This window comes from Papaver somniferum, chromosome 2 (assembly GCF_003573695.1).
Source record: "Papaver somniferum cultivar HN1 chromosome 2, ASM357369v1, whole genome shotgun sequence".
Classification (NCBI taxonomy): domain Eukaryota; kingdom Viridiplantae; phylum Streptophyta; class Magnoliopsida; order Ranunculales; family Papaveraceae; genus Papaver; species Papaver somniferum.
The window spans coordinates 218,488,071-218,508,582 of NC_039359.1; the positions used below are offsets into that span (position 1 = coordinate 218,488,071).

General features: G+C 36.4%; 1 protein-coding gene across 1 annotated transcript; it reads right to left on the minus strand.

Annotated features, from left to right (window-relative positions):
* Window positions 1-5,603: 5,603 nt before the first annotated feature.
* LOC113350558 (mediator of RNA polymerase II transcription subunit 9-like) lies at window positions 5,604-7,551 on the minus strand. Its single transcript, XM_026594708.1, has 6 exons — window positions 7,143-7,551; window positions 6,965-7,027; window positions 6,787-6,867; window positions 6,215-6,273; window positions 6,041-6,126; window positions 5,604-5,957 (listed from the first exon to the last, which is right to left on the minus strand). Exons 1-5 carry the CDS (start codon window positions 7,473-7,475, stop codon window positions 6,081-6,083), a joined length of 582 nt encoding a protein of 193 aa, XP_026450493.1. The 5' UTR covers window positions 7,476-7,551; the 3' UTR covers window positions 5,604-5,957; window positions 6,041-6,080.
* Window positions 7,552-20,512: the final 12,961 nt, after the last annotated feature.

A 20,512-nucleotide genomic window follows, 5' to 3' on the forward strand; every position in this document is an offset into this window, starting at 1 on the left:
GTTTTTGAGAAAATCCACCCAGACCCAGTCAGTTTAATAGGACAAATAAATATTTTCTTAAATTCCTCCCCGTCGAATACCCTTCAAGGCATTAAGAAGAATCAAAAGAAAATATCAATCAACAATTCTTGGTACAACCTAAATTCAGATTGGATAATCTTCATTGATGCTTCTTATAAGAAAGAGGATTCATCGATGGGATACGCTTTCATCATATACTCTGCTGATGAAGAGACTTTCATGCACCTTTCTGCGGGTTCGCAGTGGGCTATGTCAGCTTTCCACGCAGAAGAAAAATCATTGCTAAAGCAATTACGTGGTTAAAGGAGAATATTTTATCAAGTGTGGTCATTGCAACTGACTGCAAGGCTTTGGCAGACAACTTAAACAGGGTTATTATAGAATCTTCGTGGTCGGCAGAAAATACCGTGCAGGAAATAAGGATAATTTTGGAGACTTACCTCAAGCTAAAGTCAAATTTATAAAGAGAAATAACAACAATGCAGCGGACTACATCGCTAATGAGGCAAGGATTAAAAGGCTACAACACATGTCAGAAAACCTAAACCAAAAAATTTATAAATCTAGCATAGATTCTAATTCTTTTGATAAAAATGATCTTGTAAATCTGTTGTACTACATTTGCTAGCTTTAATATATGATCTTTTCCATAAAAAAAAAGACATTAGAAGTAATAATGAGTCACCCCTTATCTAAGTTTTTTTTTAATACCAAACCTATCCTTGATAATTAAATTAGTTAGTGTAATGATTAATTAGTGTTAGTGTAATGATTAATTAGTGAGATTAGATTAATTAGTTGGGTGTTTTTAAAAGAATAATTTTTGAGAAGGAAGGTTTTTGTTATTTTGGGTATTTAAGAAAGGCTATCTGTTCTTAAGATGGTTGATTTCGAAATGAGGGTTTTGGGTACTTAGGTATACTTCAAATTTAGTCAATGTTGCTTGAATTGGCAAAAACTTTCGGAAAAATGAAAAATTTATAAACTGATTTCGACCATGGAAATAAAGTTCGGCTACGACATCTGAAGAACAGGTAGCCGACCTCATCTACAAGTGTAGTTCGGTTAATGGTTCTGAAGACACGGGTAGTCGAACTCAGCTTTAATGGAGTTTTTGATTTCAGTGAAAAGTTTGGCTAGGAAAAAAAAAGTTGTGACATAACCGAACTAAAAGTTCGGCTGTGAAAAAAAAAATCAACGTAACCGAACTCAGTATATAAGTTTTCAGAGAAAAGTTCGGTTAGGAGAAAAAAAATGCGACGTAACCGAACTTAAAGTTCGGCTAGGAAAAAACGTTGCGACGTAACCGAACTAAAAGTTCGGCAGGGAAAAAAATTTGCGAGGTAACCGAACTTTTCTCTGAAAGAAAAAACTTCATTAAAGTTGAGTTCGGCTAGTTCGACAAACTATTCCACATAATTCCTAGCCGAACTTCTCTCTGCAACTTCAATTTTCAACTTATTTTGATGATAATTGCTCATTTTTTCATCTAAGTAATGGGTTTGTGGAATTTTTTTAAATCGAGACGATGAAGCGGAAAGAAGAGAAGAAAATGAACCCTCTATTGGTAACGGATTTGTGAAAAATTAAAAGTAATGAATTTGTTATAATTTTGATTTTATTTTGTTAATGATTTAGATTAAGTTATATATAATGCGTGTGTATATTTATTAGATTAGTTTTAATTTTAATTAGGTTAAGGGTAGGTTAGTCATTTCCACACTTTAGGACACCCCTTATAAGTATAGGATAGGCATTCCTATCACAAAGTAGTCTCCCTCCGTTTTTGAGTAGTCCCATCCCTCATAGCCTCTAGGCCCATTAGTGATTCACGTGGCTAAGCCCGGGCTGGAGGCATCCCACTAACAAATGTATAGTCCCACATTCCACATATAGAGAAAAGGGTAACCCTTTATGTAGCTCGTGGAATGACGTTCCTACCGAGCAGTGATACTACCACAGCACAATGTGGATAGGGTTACCATAACTTCAGATCTTCTGAAGAAATGTGCACTATGAGCTCATTTTTTAAACTTTTGAGTACATTTTGATACCTATCTATATGCAATATATCAGATCTTCTGAAGAAATGTGCACTATGAGCTCATTTTTTAAACTTTTGAGTACATTTTAATACATATCTATATGCAACATATAGGCCTGAGACTGGAGGCTTGAATACAACATCAGCAATGAAATGAACTGCATGTGCAAAGGAAAGGCCTCCTAGCTAGCTAGAGTAGAGGTTCAAGTAATTTGGAATTAGGGACCATGGATTTTTTATGGGGACCATGGTTTTATTAGGTTACCTTTCCTATAGTGGTAACGGGTGTCCTAAAACGTTGAAATGACTAACCTACCCTTAACCTAATTTAATTTAAAACCAACCTAATAACCACCTATATAATAACCACCACCTCCTCCCACCACCAGCGCCCACCACCGCCGATCACCACCACCACCACCTCCGATTATCACAACCACCAACCACCGATTACCACCACCACCGCCCACCACCGCAAACCACCGCCGATTACCACCACCACCACCTCCGATTATCACCACCATCAACCACCGATTACCACCACCACCTCCTCCCACCACCACCACCACCGCCTATTTAAGAAATGTAACAACATCAATGCAATCACAATTAAGTTCTGTTACATGATAATTTTATCGAGTATAAAAGACGCCAGCCGCAGCCTGATTCTGCCATGGGACCACTCCGGAGGTATTTTCCAACAAACCCTTCACTTTAATTTGATTTTGATTGCTTCAATCGAATAGAAATCATCAAAATAGGGTTTTAGTAGGAGTTACAGAGCCATGTTCGGTTAGGCCGATTTTCCAAAAAATCCTAGTTTACTAACCGAACTTCTTGAAAATAAAGAACACGAAGAACAGTTCGGTTCTATTGGATTTAAAACTAGGTCACCGAACTCTCTGTTCGGTTGTTTCGCAAAAAAATTTAAAACTACAAAGTAACCGAACACCACCCTTAGAACCGAAAAAAAAACAAATCCAGTCTATCCGAACTGTGTTGTTGTGGCCACTATCTTGAGTTCCAAAATAACCGAACTTAGCCAATAGAGTTTGGTTTTTTCGCAAAAAAATTTAAAACTACAAGGTAACCGAACTTAGCCAATAGAGTTCGGTTGATTCGCAAAAATACTTTTAACCGAACTCCTTGTATTAGAACAACAGAAGTCCATAAGTTCGGTTCCTTCGCAAAATAAGGATATCACCGAACTTTAGTTTACGAAAATAATGAGAAGTCCACAAGTTCGGTTCGTTCGCAAAAATGTTAAGTTTTCTTTGTAACCGAACTCTACCTTTGAAACTTTGTAACTGAACTCTACCTAATTCGCCAATAAATAAATTTCGTAGTAACCGAACGTTTGCCTAATTGCATATATGCATATATAAGCCCAGTTCGGTTGATTCGCAAAATATGTTGAAGTTTGCGAACCAACCGAACTTCTAACACTAGGTTACTTTTAACTTGCAGTTCGGTTGGGAACTTGGTTGCATTGAAGTTTGCGAACTAACCGAACACACAAGATGTACCCAAATAAATTGTTAAGTTCAAAGTTACGTTACCTACCATTTTATCCTAGGTAACCGAACATTACATTGTACGACCAAAACCTCCATGAACGAGCGAGTTCGGTAACCTGCGTGTTTGGAAAACGTAACCGAACTACACTTTCAGGTGTGTTCGGTTACATGTTCTTGACATATGGTAACCGAACTGACCCAAATCTACATAAAAATTTTCATTTTTTTTGAAAGTTTGGAGCAATTCAACCAACATTATCTAAGTTTGAAGCACACCTGGGTACCCAAATACCCTTCCTTCGGTTTTGGTTGGTAAAATCCATCGTTTTTCATGTTTTCCTTCTTCATCTTTTCTAACTTTATTCTCTCAATAATTCTACTTCTTTAAAAAAAAAACATCTGATTTTTTAATCTCACTAATTATCTTTAACTTAATCATCTGACTAATCATTACACTAACTATTATTAACACTAACTAATCATCACCCAAAATTAATCAGGAGGGTAATTTAGATATTGATATAAATATCCAGATAAGGGGTGACCTAAATTTACTTCTAATGTCTTTACCCAAAATAAAATCATGATCCCAAAAAAAACTATGGTCCCCAAAAAATCGTTCGTAATTTGGGAAGGCAGTTGGCCGGCCCCATACGGTAATCAGGGAAAGGCCCACTTTGGGGCCGCAAAAGCCTGATTTGATATAGGGGGTATGTTTTAAAGTAAAATATATTGGAGGACTTAATCATAAAACTACATAAATATTTTGGACAGAAGTTAAATTGATATAAATATATGGGGACTTATTTGTGAATCATCTTTAAACTACACAAAAATTTCTTTCTGTTTTTCACAGACTATTTCGTTCTTTCCTTTTGCCTCGGGAGTCTCTTGTACTCTTTAATCTTAAACGTTAGGAGGAAGATGCATCTTCTCTACTTCTAACGTACATACAGATAGATAATACTTAAGGTTTATATTTTGGTGAAAAGATGTTGGTTTTTTTTTTTGATTCATCGATGTTCCCAATAATTAATTGAAGAACTATTTTTAAGGATTATGGAAGGGCTTATAAAGGATGTTCAAGTTGATTTTGGTATTTTTTTGAAAATGTTAAACCTTAGAAAGTTTAAAATTTAGGGTTTTAAAGAAAAAACAATTACTACATTTTATATTCAGAGTTGTATAAGGAACAATAGGGGGCAAAAAATTCCCAGGAACGGCCCTGGTTGGACCACGCAGGGTTCAAGTAATTTTGATACTAATTCATCCGAACTCTTTCCCAAATCCATGGCTTGAATCATTTGTGGTTGATGGATTCGGCAGTGACTCGAGATTTTTAGTTTATCACCAAAGGCAGCAAAAACAGTACAGAACTAAGTACCAACTAGAAAAGACCCCAGACCAACACCCGCTATACAGATAAATCTATACAAAACGAAAATAAGCTTGCTGTAGCCATTCAAAAGTTGGCAGAAAAAGAGGAATAGAATCATAACTAAGACTTCATCTCCATCATATTTTTCTCCATCTTGCTATAAATCAGAGTTAATGTTAACAGACCTCAATTCAAGACTTTAAACCCACTCCAAGGAGAAAAGGATCAATAGAATCTCTGCAAGACTGTGACAAAGTTACTGGCACTTCCCAGACCACATGCAACAGCGTTACTAACCGAACCAATGTGATTTCTTACTACGAACCCAAGATCAGTAGCTCCAGGGTTTCCTTCTGCAGACCCATCACAACAAATAAGGATAAAACCAAACCATCACTTGGAAGAGCCCAACTACACTGCACTCCTCTAATAACCTTCATTCTCCTGCAAACAAATCCTGAAAACTGCAAAATGTGGCTACCAAACCACCTGTGTCATTTCATTCTTATCTGACACTCTTTGGTTAGTTGGCAAATTCTTATCTGGATCTTCAAACCCAACCGGTAGGACAGGATTCTCACTATCGGTTGATGTAAACGATATTTCTTTTATACAACCAAAAGATACACATTTACAAAATTTCTAAACACAACAAAAAAAACTCTCCAAAGGTCAACCCACCTTTAAATTCGGATATATATACCTTTCAAATCAACAAAGAACCTACATTCAATCCATTTGGCATAACATGATTTTTTTTCTAAATTCATTCTTGAATTCAGTATTCGCAAGTGTTCAGTATTATGTGGCGTTAATTACCTTTAACTGAACAAAATACAAGTAGTGAAATACCTTTAACTGGTGTTACCAAAAAAAACTAAGGATCACATAAAAGATTAAATATTATAGGAGAACCATCAAATAAGTTTAAACAGCCACATTTTGCAGTATCAACGACAGTCCAAAGTCCATGCCACCATTGAAGAACGGGTCGTACCTAATACAGCCAATGTAATGGAGAGTTATGCACGCATTTATCAAACGATTAGCAATAGACAAGGTATATGGAAATCCCATTACCATTTCTGGAAAGATGACACGTTATCGCCTATCAATCAAATTAAATCAGCCCCCCAACAGAACTTTTAAATTTGCCAATCACATCCCTGTGTCAAGAGAAGTTTATATTGTATATTGTTTAGTACTAACTAATATTGGTTAAAAGAATAGAATCCGTAGCAAAGCCGCACAAACCTCCGTTGATTCAGTAGATGCTCGGCCTCCTCAAGCTTTCGCCTTTGGCCCTCAACAGTCTATGGTTGACATAAAACAAGGTCCACATCACAGTTAGTTCCAACTGAGGTAATACTTGTAAGTTTCAGTCGCATCTGAGCTACACATGTCTGCAGTTTTATGGCTCAAAGGACGCAAAATCAACTATTTGTTAACAGATGCTCCAGTTGACCAAGAATTCATGGGATTACTAATTGTGCACAAGTAGAGTGTCTATAATCTAACGAACTAGCCTTATGCTCATACGTCAAGATAATCTATTCAGGTTTAGACTAGTTACCGAGTATGTCACACCCAACAAATTTTACATCTGCTTGCAATCAAATTTCCTAGAAGCAGTAATGTTACCATATCTGTTACAATATCTAAAGTAACCTTAACCTAAACGCTAGCGCAATCCCGTTACTAACCCATGCCTGTTTGGTTTCGGATAGACGCGATCCAACAATCAACTACAGGAATATCAGATTTAAGCAAATAAATCCTTAGCTACAACGGAGGAAAAGTTCATTATTCTAGATAATCATACTCACCACAGCCTTCGTGTTAATCGATCCGGCTATAGAGTTCAACAGCTGTTGACATTTCTCGAAATTGCTAGTCAATTCAGTAACCTATCAACAAAATTACAAACTAAGTTATTTAGGGCAAAATCACAAATTTGTATATTAAACAGTTCAAAGAGCAAAAACCCATAAAATTGATACTTACCAACAAATCAGAATGTTGATCACGAGTTCCATTCTCAATTGCATCAGATAAATTCTCCACCAACTGAATTAAAAACACCAAAATTTAAAATCCAAACTTTACAACAAAAAAGCAAATAAATTTGAAAACCCTTTAATCCAATATGTTCAAAAAAGTATCAATTAGGGTTTTTCCTTACATGTAAGAGATGGAAATGAGAAGCTAAAGATTGGTGATGCTGATTTTGCTGTTGTTGTTGCTGTTGTTGCTGCTGCGGTGAAAGAATGAGTCTTTGTTGCTGTAATTGCTGTTGTTGTTGCTGCTGTTGCTGTTGTTGTTGCTGCTGCTGCTGTAATTGTTGTTGAAGGAGTTGCTGTTGCTGTTGTTGTTGAAGGGTAAGAAGTTGTTGTTGCTGCTGCTGTTGTTGCTGTTGAAGGAGGAAACGTTCTTGATTTGAAGAAGTTGGTGTAAGATTGTTAGATTGCGGATTTGGGAGAGAAACCCAATTTCCTCCTGAGTATGGGTTCTCCATTAAATCTCCCCCCTTTCTGTTTATTACAGCTGAGCTTAGTTTTTCGGAAGACAGAACGGAGAGAGACCTATTTGTTGTGAAATCGAACCGGTATAAGACAAGAGAAGGCGTATACCGGGTTGGGATTTCCTTTATGGTTCATACCGTGTGGACAACAACCAACCCGAGTCGGAACTCCCGGTCTAATGTTTTTCTCCAACTCAATTGACTCGTTTGAATGTGATTTATTACATCCACCTCAAAAATATATGCTCCTTCCTATTATTTTGAAACAGAGGTAGTAGTATTCAACTATCTTTTGAATCGGACATCGAGTCAAATGAACAAAAAAAGATCTGATTCGGATTGAAAAAAAGAGGATCTGACATCTGATTCAAACGCTGAGTTAGATTTAATTCACAACTTAGACCGACCAAACAAGGTGTAAGCCTTTCTAGTGTATTTATTTTTTTGCATATAGGTGAGAGGATCGGAAACTCTCGTCCTTAGGCATAATATCCATTTTCGAATATGCAGATCTATGAATGGAAGTGCAGGTTTCTTGAGGAAGAGTTGCAAGAATATCTTTGTTGACGATGAATATTGATTCAATTTACTATGGATTTTTCTTCAGAAAATCAGAAAGGACACCAATCAGTTATTTCCAATCTATCTGAATACTGATTATGGATTGTGAACTTTGCGAAAGGCACAATAGCGCATGACGTAGCGCTTGAGCTTCGCTTGAGGTAGATGCCCATCTGTAGATGGTGGATTTTCAACAAGGGCTAAAATCGTAAAATCATGATACTGCATGTTTCTGACCTAGCTTCAGGAATGTATGTGACGATTCATGTTTTATGATCCGTAAACCGTTTCACGATCTCTGAGTGAGTGAGTGAGTGAGTGAGTGTTCCTCTCAGAGCCATGATGAAAATGTTTCTCGAAAGGCCTCCCCGGCTGAGCGTTCGATGATGCACACATTTCATCACGACCTATATATAGAATCAAATGATTGGGCGGTTCTCTAGACATAATTGTTTGTTAGAGAGTTTAACGCCTTTAGGACGTCACGTTTCTCTTTGTTCCCTGACTACATAGAGAGACCCACCTCTACATAGAATCTTAATAACTGGGCGGTTATCTAGACATAATTGTTTGTTAGAGAGCTTAACGCCTTCAGTACGTCACGCTACTCGTTGTTCCCTGACTACGTAGAGAGACCGTGTATAGAATCAGGCGTTTTTTTAGACATAATTGTTTGTTAGAGAGCTTAACACCTTCAGGACGTCACGCCGTTCGTTGTTCCTTGACTATACATCCCTCAGAACGAATATGATGCTTCAAGTATCTCATATCTTGATTCTGCAAATAGATTAATTATAGTGTCATTCGCCAACTGAATTCCTAGAAAATAATATAATCTATCTCATTACCCAGTTTCATGGATTATTCCCGACCGAATTCCATGAATTAGTAATAGATAATCACTACTCGTGCGTCTGAGCCACCGTCGAGTAAGTCCCAAGAAAATGGTGCAAGTGTACTTGACAATAATGCACGCACGAGCACTCGAACACACGAACGAACGATCGAAAAAATGGACAAACGAGCAACTTATGGAGGAAAATAATATTAAATAAAATAAGCAAGAGGCGTGGGACCGGGCCCACCGGCCGGCCAGCCATGCCTCCGTGGCCGGTCCCCTCTCTCATTATTTTATTTTATTTTAATTTATTTCCCTCATCTCATGGAGACTCCTTCATTTGAGCAAACTCCCTCATTTGATCGAAACTCCCTCGTTTAAGAGAAACTCTTAGTTTTTTTTCATCGAACAAAATAGGGAAAGGTGTCACGGGACCGGGCAACCTAGTCGTCCGGCCATGCCCTGGATGTGGTCGGTCCCACACCTTACAATCCCTTATTTTATCATATTATTATTTCCATCATCTCATGTAACTCCATCGTGTGAGCGAAAACCCTAGTTTTTCAATATTTTCTCAAATATTGCTCAAACCATGAAAAAGCCAAAAAGTCAAATGGTCACTCGACCGACTATGCTTTTCACGTCAAAAATTAAAATATCATTATTTTAATATTCTCAAAATATCAGTCGCATGAGCAAAGTTCTGCTTGCTCATTCGAGCAAAATTGAGAGTTTCAGTCAAGATCAAACTCTTCTGAAAATCCAAAATACTGCTCAAACGCACAGCAGAAAATATAAAAACTCTCAGGACTGAGACACGGACATCATCGTGATATGGACATGCTACCTTGACCGACCAAGGCCGGACCTAAGGCTTGCAAGGAGCCGGTCCCACACATCTTCACAATTTCGACCTAATTTGCTAACAATTTCTCATATTGGGTCCAAACTCTCTCCAACAAACTTGGGACTCCCTCAAACGACCGTCAGCCGGTCCCACGACCACCAAGGGATGGTCTCATTCCCTCTTGGTCCCCTTGGTCGGTCCCTCATCTCTCCATAATTAGGTTTTACTACCTAACGCTCACACGAGCACTATTTTAATAAATGATTAAACCAGCATTTGATCATTCTTTCACCAACCAGTCAACAAAGGACTTTGGTGCATGCTCACTCGAGCACTTGGGCGCTACATGGTCGTCCATCATCCCATGTATCCGGTCACTTCTTCACTCAGTGTCCTATTTTCAGTAAATCATCAATTGACGAGCAATTGATCAAAATTAGGGTTTCGAACAAATGCTATGCAAATCATAATTCTGAGAAATTTAAAACACTAGTAAGTTGATGTTGATCCAGCAATCAACATCTGGATTAATTATACAATATTCGGTCCAACTACCAATATTTTAATTAATATTTTATTTGGTCACGCTACCAATAACTCAACGAATGAGCAATACTTATTCAAATGCTCGAATATTGATTCAACTATCAATATTCAGTAATTTACCGAATGAGCAATACTTGCTCAGATGCTCGAATATTGATCCAACTATCAATATTCAGTAATTTATCGAATGAGCAATACTTGCTCAGATATTGATTCAGCTATCAATATTCAGTAATCCATCGAAAGAGCAATACTTGCTCAGACACTCGAATATTGATTCAACCATCAATCACTACAAGAAAGTGAGTCTATTGCTACACCACTTTGCCACACATCAACAAAGAGTGAGGCAATAGGTAGGTTTTAACCTCACCACACTACAAATGTGGCATTAAGTGGGACCTTTTGCAACACCTACAAATAGTCGAGGCAAAAAACTAACTTTTTGCTACATATAACTTTTAACTGCTGCAACAAGTCTATTTTATGCCACATCGGTGTGGCAATGCTTACAAATAAAATAATTAATAGAATTTTGATTCCTTTTTTGCCACATGTGTGATGCTATAATTATTTATAAAAAATTAATAAATCAATATAATTATTATGTAAATTAATAAATCGGTATAATTATTATGTAAATGGGACATTATGGATGAAACACCACTAACCGTCGGGAAGAATCCAGATTTTGGTGAGACTCTTACGTGCCTCATATTCTCTTTTTAATTTTACTTATGAATTGTTACCAAACTATACAGGACCTACGTGTACACACGAGATGTACAGTTTGTAAACAAGCTTCCATGACCCACTAAATTGATTTAATATTAATATTACAACAATAATGAGATTCTAGAATTAATAAAAAAGAAAAAAAAATTGTGTTACTTCATGTGATTCACACGCGCGCATGAACCAAACCCCATTACTGGACGGAGAAAACGAAGAACAGAACAATGAAATTTGAGTTCGTAGGAGTCTTTCTCTTCTCTGAACAGCAGAACGATGGCTGATTACAAGGGGTTCTCTGTTTACTGTATTTGGTAAAGTTCGATTATTCTAAATTTGGATTGTGTATAAATTCGTAGATTTAGATTTGGGTTTGTTTCTTGTTAGGGCAGAGAGCTATTTTCATCCCCAAAAATCCATTTTTTGTTTCTTAGTGTTTGATTTTTGATTTTTTTGAAATAATTGAGCCATAGGGTGATCTTCCCAATCTTGTAGAGTCAAAAAGAAATCTCAAAAATCCATCCTTAAACAGGAAATTCCTCCCAGCAACGATCTCTGCGCAAAGGTATGTTCTCTCCCAACCTCCTTCTCTGCGTGTCAATTTCTTATCCACCTTTGCAATTTGATTTCCCTGATTAAGGGTTTTTGGTTTTACTTTTAATTGCTAATAACGAATTTGGTATGCAAAGATTTGGATAAGAGAGGATTCAGGATTTTTTTCTAATTTTTATTAGAAACTAGCCTCAGAAAAAGGAACATGGTATGAAAAGACTTGGTATGCTTAGGGTTTTAGCAACCTCTTTTAAATTTTTCCATGCCTTGTATTGTTTTGTATTTGTCGATGTGTATATGCATTTGGTGGGAGATTTGAGTGGCAGACTAGATTATGGTTTTAAGTTGAAGGTTTCTTTAGATGGATTATTAAGGGGTGCCATGCTAGAAAGCATATGTAACTATGATGAGCAAAAGGGATTGTTAAGCACCCTGCCCGCAGGAACGCCAATGCTAGGCCTTGGTGTTTCCAAGTAGAGAGTACCCACAATTATGTAGATGTTTGGTTGGTTATGGGATTTAGGGTGTCTGGAATACATATATTTAACAATGAAAGTCCATAATCATATCATTAAGGAGTCCAGAGTGTTTAGGTGTTCACAGAGGGTCTACAGAAGGATCTGATCTTTCATGTATGCAAGAAAACGCCTAGTGTCCATGAACTGACCAGATGGTCTTACTAAAAGAGTAACACCTGTTGACTAAACTCTTATCATCATGTGAAACAAGTCACAAAGAAAAATATAACGTGAAGAAGAAAAAGAAAAGGAAATTATTTCCCATGGACCACGTGTCTTTTTTTTATTTTGATAAAAGAGGGGTGGTGGTACACGTGTTTTCCTATAGCTAACAAAACCAAACAACATTGACCTATCTTCTCCACACCCAAACCCCAAATCCCCGTACTTTTCTTCATCTCCTAGCTCTGCAACTTAAACTTTAGAACTTTGTTTACAAAATCCAGCGCCAAAATTTCCCTCTAAAACTTTCGTGAAAATCAAATTCCCACCAAAATCCCCCAAAGTTCGCTCAATCCCCCAAAGTTTTCGCATCTTCTCAAATAAAACAGTTTCAGTTTTTCTCTCCAAAATGGAAGAAAAAATAAAATCTCTCCAAACCCTAAAAAAAAATCCATCTTCTGCTCGAAATTAAAGAAAACCTCGTTCTCTCGAATCTGTGCAGTCTTGAATCACACCCAGATTCCCATAAAAAAAGGTCACACACAGAAAGACTTGAAATCCCTAATTTTCTCTCTCGAACATCAAAAGGTATAACCCTAATTTATCCTTTCTCATGTATTAGTACCATTACTGCATAAATAATCGTAAGTTATTCTCTGAATATTTTGCCATAATTTTTGTCTAGAGATCTACACAGCACTCTTGACTAATTTGGGGGTTTTGTTTTCGTCACTCTCCAGAATCTCATAGCAGGTCAATTTGTCACATCTCCTTAAAGTTTCAATTCGGGATTTCCTTAATTTGGGTTTTAATGTCTTACTTTTGTTATCTTTGTTGAAGATGTTGAGAAATTGTTGTGTAGTTATTGCTTTTAGTTTATTTGTGGTCAATTATTTGGTTATATCCAAATGTCACTTGTATGCTATCCCTTGTGTTTGCTTTTGGCCTAGATTTCTGGTGGTTACGATGTTATTAATCATGTTTAGGAACATGATACAACTGTACCTTAGATTTCATGTGAATGGGACAACATACAACTGTACCCTATGTTTGACACTGATATTTAGATGTGGATAGAAAAAAACTTGCATCTAGAGTGAAAAAGATTGAACTAATAAGTTAAGTCTAGCATCAAAGTTATGTCCCTTTTACTTGCTTTTGATCATTTGAAACAGCAGATCGAGTTTTAGAGTTTGCAATTAATTTTTGGTCTAAAACATCCTTCATATTTTTGTTCTTGCTTGCATCCTTCTTATATTTCTATATTATTTGGTTGTGAATATGATCAGAATTGAATTTCTTGTAACTGATTCTATAATCTACTCCATATGTATGTGGTTTTGTTCTCATGTTCCCTTGTTCAGTAGTATAATATGCATTTGGGGTCGGATATGCTAATCCAAATCATTGGGAATGTGATAGTTCTGAACTAAATTGATTCCAATGTCGTGCTATTAGTTCAATAAAAGAACAATGTTACCTTGAATTAATTATAGTCAAATGAAGAAAACAAATATTTACAACTGCGCAATTGTGATTTGATTGCAAACTATTAGTGATCCTACCTACAGATTAAGCTTATGTTGGGTTTGCTTATGTTTTGATTTCTTTTTGATTTTTTTTGGTTTGTATGGTTCTATACAGGATGGAAAATGAGCAAAATGGTGAGGCTAGTGAGCACATCAATACCTTAGCTACTGGTACAATACTAAACTGTGTTCGTTAATACTGCTGTGTCTAGACGTATTTTAGTAATACCATAGATTGCTAACTTTCCTCTCCAAGCAGCTGATGTCCCTGAAGAGAGAAAGGTCCGACGTGATACCACTCTTGCATCTTTTATGGCAAAGCGGGAAGAAAAGAAAAAAGTTGATTGGGATGATGGCAAACCTAAAGGAGCCAATCAAGTGCGATATTCTGACGCCATTGGGGTATTGCTAAAACAATCTCGGAGGTTCAACTGGACAAAGCACTGGGATAAGCAGGATACAGTGGCGAAGGACTGGCTGTGGGCCGAACTTCAGGTGAACATACTTAGCAGAAGTTTATACCATGTTTGTTTATTTTGCGTTCTAATTATAATGATAATCTTTTCTGTTCGGCATTGTCAATGTGCAACACGTACTGCTACTTTACAAAATTTATTTGTACCATGCTCTATGTTTGTAGGCTTGTAGACATCTACTCAGAACCAAACATCGCTAAGAAATTTAGTCTTATGTAAGGAATTGAGATTGTTATCATATTCCTTGTGCTCCTCATGTTTTTGTTGCTTTCAACCAGTTAAGTTGAAGAACTTAAATTGTTGATCAAACAATTTTGAAAAAATACGAACTCACATGTCTAAGGTTTAATATGTTTGTGAATAAGTTATGATGCTTAAATTACTTTTCTGGTCACATCAATGATTTTGTGGAGTTATCAAATAAATATTCCTATGAACTCGTTGATTGGCCACATCAATGTTTTTTGTTATTCTATTTTGAAACTAAAGCTGTAAGTGTTTACCTGTTAGTTGTTCACAGATATACTCACTGCAAGTTATCATTTTTTGACTATTACAGGATTTGTTCATAGTAGATGAACTTTATAAAACTGCCACCCTCTCTATTGCTGGTGATATATTTAGGGGAAAGAAAGGTACATGGAAGGGAAAACACTTTACACGACACGATACAACTGCAAAACGTCTTGCAGATAAACCACCTGCTTTAACTGAAGGGGAGCGGAAGAATCTTGTGACATTCTGGGAAACTGATGTAACACACCAGGTAAGTTCACACATCTTATATGTCTGGGTTTATGTTTTGGTTATACATCATGTCTAATTAATTCTGCCTTTTATATTCGTAAGAAATTTTCCGAATAAAATGTGAAGAGTAGAAGCTGCCAACAAGTAAAGCATACAATGGGCAGGAAAAACCACGCTCGATGCAAAGCTGAAATGGTACATACATAATTTGGTCTTTACAACCACTTTTCATTGCAACTTCAAAAAATTTTGGATATAAGTAAGGAGACATGAACCTGTAAAAGTTAGAAGTTTTTTATTTGTAACTGTACTTAGGCGTGTCTTTGTTTTCGCATGTTGTAGCATTTGTTGATCATCTGGATGACTTAGCTGCAAATTGCAAAACCTTGTCAAGAATTGGAATATCATATGCTAGGATAGTACCTTAAGCTTTTTGTACGTAGTTTTTCATATTTTGCTTCCAATTACTATTATTCATTGCACGTGATGGAATTTGTACAGGCTGAAGATAATGGAGGGAACCCACCAACTGATGGTGATGTGTTCATTAAAACCCATGTGAATAAAAAAACTGGAAAAGCTTTGGACCCAATTTCACAAGGCTTCATAGTAAGTATCTGCTGTAGTAAGGTTCATACACTTCTTATCATAGAAGATAAAATCTTTTATCCTACATTTTTTCTGATATACATAGGTCCATATGAGGGAACAATCAGGGTTGGACGAGAATGGGTTTGATGAGGATGGTAACCAACAACCAATTAGTGATGAAGCCTATGGAAATGTAGTACCTACAACAAGGCAGAAACGTGTAAGAGCTGAAAGATATCCGACATGCTCTAGTTATGAGAGAAATGAGGATTTTGAGAGACGGATGAAAGAGCGGGATGAAGATTTTGATAGGCGAATCAGGGAACGAGATGCAGAATGGGAGGCACGACTAAAAGCACGTGATGAGGAGGCTAAGATGCGTGAGAACAAAATGTTGGAGTATGTCAGATCGTGTTGCAGGCCAGGGCACGTTTTGAGTCCGGGGCAGTTTTCAGGACCTTCAGATTACCACTTCAGACCTGCGCATCCACTATTTGCACCTTGGGAGCAGCCTTACAGACCTTTAGAGCAACTTAACAGATCTGAGGAGCAGCCTTATAGACACGAGGAACATCTTGTTAGACCTGCGAATCATCCTTACAGACATGAGGAGCATCTTGCTAGACCTGCGGAGCAGTCTAACAGAATTGAGGAGCAACTGTACAGATCTCAAAATGATTGTAAGTATCATTTTCCTTGATTTTAAACTTATATAATTCTGACTATTTCACACAAACATGTGAAGTGGTCATAATTGTTGGTATGTTAGTATGATATTTACTCTTTGCATGTTGGTGTTATATTTAATATTTCTCTTACAGCCCAATCTTTTTAGACATGATGATTCTCTGCCATTCCGTGATGTTTTTTTACTTGTTGGTGTTTGTTTTGATCTGTGATGTTCATTTTTCTTGTTGGTGTTTGTTTTCATCTCTTTAGCAAGAGCGCGAGGCCTAGGGGTGGACGGCTGGGATGGATTTAGCGTTGAATAGTTCTAGTTTGAAGATTAAAGTTTCTTTGAAGTTTGTTTACTTGGGGATTGTGTAAATGTTTTCTTATGTCAAAGGGGAATCAACATACTCTGGAACAGATATTTTTCATTTTAATTCAATTTGAATTCTTTGTTCTGATTTAATTCATGCGAGTAAAATGATTTTTTTTAATATAATTTTACTGTATAACGTCCTTGTTTATGAACGCGTTGGCGAACATGTTGCAATAGATATTTTGTTGCTGCAGTTAGGCTTTTGGTTGGCAAAATACATTTTAAATAAAAGAAAATTAAAATTACATCACTAGCAGTGTGGCAACAAATATTTAGAATAAAATGAAACTAAAAATAAAATAATAATTAAATTATAAAAATGTCTTTTGCCTCATATTATTGCCTCATCTTTTGGTGTTTCATAAAACCTATTTATAATTAAAATAAAACTGAATAAAATAATAATTAATTTAGCAAAATGCTTTTTAAATTAGAAAAATGCTTTTTGCCTCGTGTTATTGCCTCACCTTTTGGTGTGGCATAAAACCTATCTATTTCCTCACTATATTAAAGGTGTAATAATTAATTTAGCAAAATGCTTTTTAAATTAGAAAAATGCTTTTTGCCTCGTGTTATTGCCTCACCTTTTAGTGTGGCATAAAACCTATCTATTTCCTCACTATATTAAAGGTGTGCCAACAACTTTTTGTCACATGGTTTGTTTCCACACAGTGTGGAAAAAAAATTTTATGTCGCAAAAGGATGTTGCCACACAAAAAGTGGGTTCTTGCCATACAATCAACGTGTTGCGATACATGATGTTTCTTATAGTGAATATTCAACAAGTCATCATACGGACAATATTTCTTCAGGAGAGCAATATCAACATCATTGATTCGATAACTATACGTCTCAGCAGACATGTTCAATTCATGAATCCTAGAGCATTCAGCAATCATGCTCGATTGAACAATACTTAGACCCATCGTCTAATCAAGTCAACGACTGACTAATCAAATACACGTCTGCTTTGCAGACTTCACATTCGTGAAACATCAAACACGTAACATGGGGGATATTAATTAGGGTTTTGGTATGGCGTCCTACAACATGTGTGTTCATCCACGATGATAAATGTGAGTAAGGCGTGCAAGAAGTTGAGGGAGTTAGCAAAGTAGTGGGTGGACAATCAACCAAGTCTCCGCACGACCTGGAACTGGTTAAACCACGATTTCCCACATTCCCACTCTTTCACTCGAGCAACCGTCACACTTACTGGAGATCAACGTGTCTATTATTCTGACTAGATAAATAAGTCTCTGAATCCACGATTGAAGGACAAACAATTTTTCGAGCTATCACTCTCAAGAATTTCATCAATCGACCAGAACTTATTCGAACTCAACAGTTCATAGAAAACTTGCAGAAACCTTAAACACATTCACAATCCTTGATCATCATTGATCTCACACACTTCTCAGCTTCCCTCCTACAGATCAACCCTCTTCCCTCTTTGTGACTGAATTGACTCTGGAACGACCATTGTCTTGGTTTAGGACGGAGTCCTACAGATATATCTCTCGTACTCAAAGCACTCCCATGCAGTGTATCTGTTTGAGTTTAGGAAGTTCGCTCGGTTGAGGAGTCTCCGTCACACGGGAGTCTCTCCATTCCCTAAAAAACCAGCGAACCGTTTTTCCCCATCACACCATCATAAATCTGTCACGAAATCTACATATGCACATTCAATTTTAACAAGTAGCGAATAGTTTTGATTCATTTTTGAATTATTCCATGATGTATGTATGCCAAATGGAGAATATCAATTCACAGTACTTATCTCATCAAGATCTTTCAAACTGGTAGTGAACAAGAATGCCAAGATTGCAGATCTGATAGAAACAAACAGGTGAAAAATCATATTAAAAAGATAAACTAATTAGTATAGGAGTTTATAGACTTGTGCAACATTTTAGATGATTCCCTTGGCAGAAGACCCTGAAGATGAATTGGTTGCAACTCAAAAGTAAACTATACTGCCAAAAATGTATATGGGTACAACAACAACTACATCAGACTCTAACAACTTCTCATACAAATATATGCGGGTCAACTTTGTCCCTCTAAAAGTGCATATATTCATTTGGGTTGTGATGCGCAAATCTACTTTAGTAGTGGATATAATATTAATAAAAGAGATTGTGGAATGAAAGTTAATTATTATTCTTATAACAGTAAATAAGAAGATGCGGATCACCTACTGCTTCTTTGAAACTACTCTCTATCAGTGTGGTACTACTTCATAAAAATGTATGACATAACTTTTACTAACAAGAGAAAGCTGCAAGAACAATTGGAAGCATGGTCAGATAAGAAAGGGAATAAGCTTGGTAGAAAAATTTAGCCATGGCTGCCTGTTACAGTATTGCTTGGTTGACCCCACAAGTTTTGATATATCAAGCTTGTTGTTAATGTTAATTGAACAAAACTGTATCTTGATTTCTAATCTACTAAATCAAGTCTCGGACTAGGTTTAGAATTCGGTAGTTAAGTATCAGATATCACCCTCGAAGACTGAAGATCGACGAAGACATTTAGAGAACTTTATCAACAAGATATGTGAAGATTGAACCATTCAATTTTGCTCACTATCCTAGCATTTTATCTATTTGAGACTATGTCGTATGACTTCTAGTAGATGTATTGCAAATAAGAAATTTTAAGTCAAGCTTGTCTTGTTAAACATCTCAAAATATGATTCAAGCATTGGATGTTCATAGGTCCTTAACAATATTAGTTCGAAACAATTGATTGTTCAAGAATTAATTTGTGGATCAATTAAATATTTCCCAAGCAATGTCATTTGGGAATGTTTCAAATATCAAAAGACGAAAATTAAGAACTTATGATATTTCGACTCAGGGTAGATTGGCGAATCATCTCGCAAAGCATAGATGTCTGAGTTTCTTTAATACAGGAAGGTTGGTGAACCAGTTCGCAAACCGTAATTTCAGAACATGAGAGTACACGAAACTGTGGTGATCTGAATTTTTAATGTTGGTGTAAAAGGCTAAGTAGTTGACGAACCCGGTTTACGAACCGTGTCCATCAGAGAGTTCTCAAGCCGAGTAGGGTTGGAAAACCCGTTTCACGAACCGTTGCACCCTGACTCGTGAACTATTGCCTTACGGCTCACGAACAGTCCCAATAAACATTAGCAGATACTTACAGACTTATTTCAAATATGTTTAACATTGCTATGACTCTCATAAACACCTGTAAGACGTCGTTGATCACTAAAACACTTGTGTATGTGCATCCCGATTAAATTCTTATGTTTTTAAATGAACAAATTGCTTATGGTTCATAAGGCATATTTTCCAAAGAACGGTCATTATACACGGTTCTGTAATAAGACCACTATGTATATTCTTGTATGTGATTTCAAGACTAATTCTCATATGCTTACTTGAAATCTTAATTAGGGTTTCATCTAAACAGAGAAAATGTTTTCTCTTGAAACTCCAGTTATCTTAGCTTGAATTTTAAGCAATTCGCCGTCTTAAAAATCTATAAAAAAAGATGATATTTCAACCGGGAAATTCAATCCCTGACACTTCTGTGTCCTAGTTGATAGCTAGAGTCGTCCTCTATTGACTTAAGTTTCATTTGAGAAACATAATTAGGTCTACGATTAAAAGACTTTGCTTTGGGTATTCGTGAAGCAAGGTCATATTATGTTTTATCTTGATAGTTCGCGTATCCGATCTTGTTGTTCTGCTAGTGATGTTTTCATAATATATTTAAGGCAAGATAGATAGAAATTGCAGAGTTCTCTTCATCCCAAAATTTGTGGTTCCTCAAGATGGATATCTGAAAACTTTTGTTAATTGATTAGTTCAAGATTTCTCTTGAGAGGTGGTTAAATATCTAGGTTTCTCATCTAA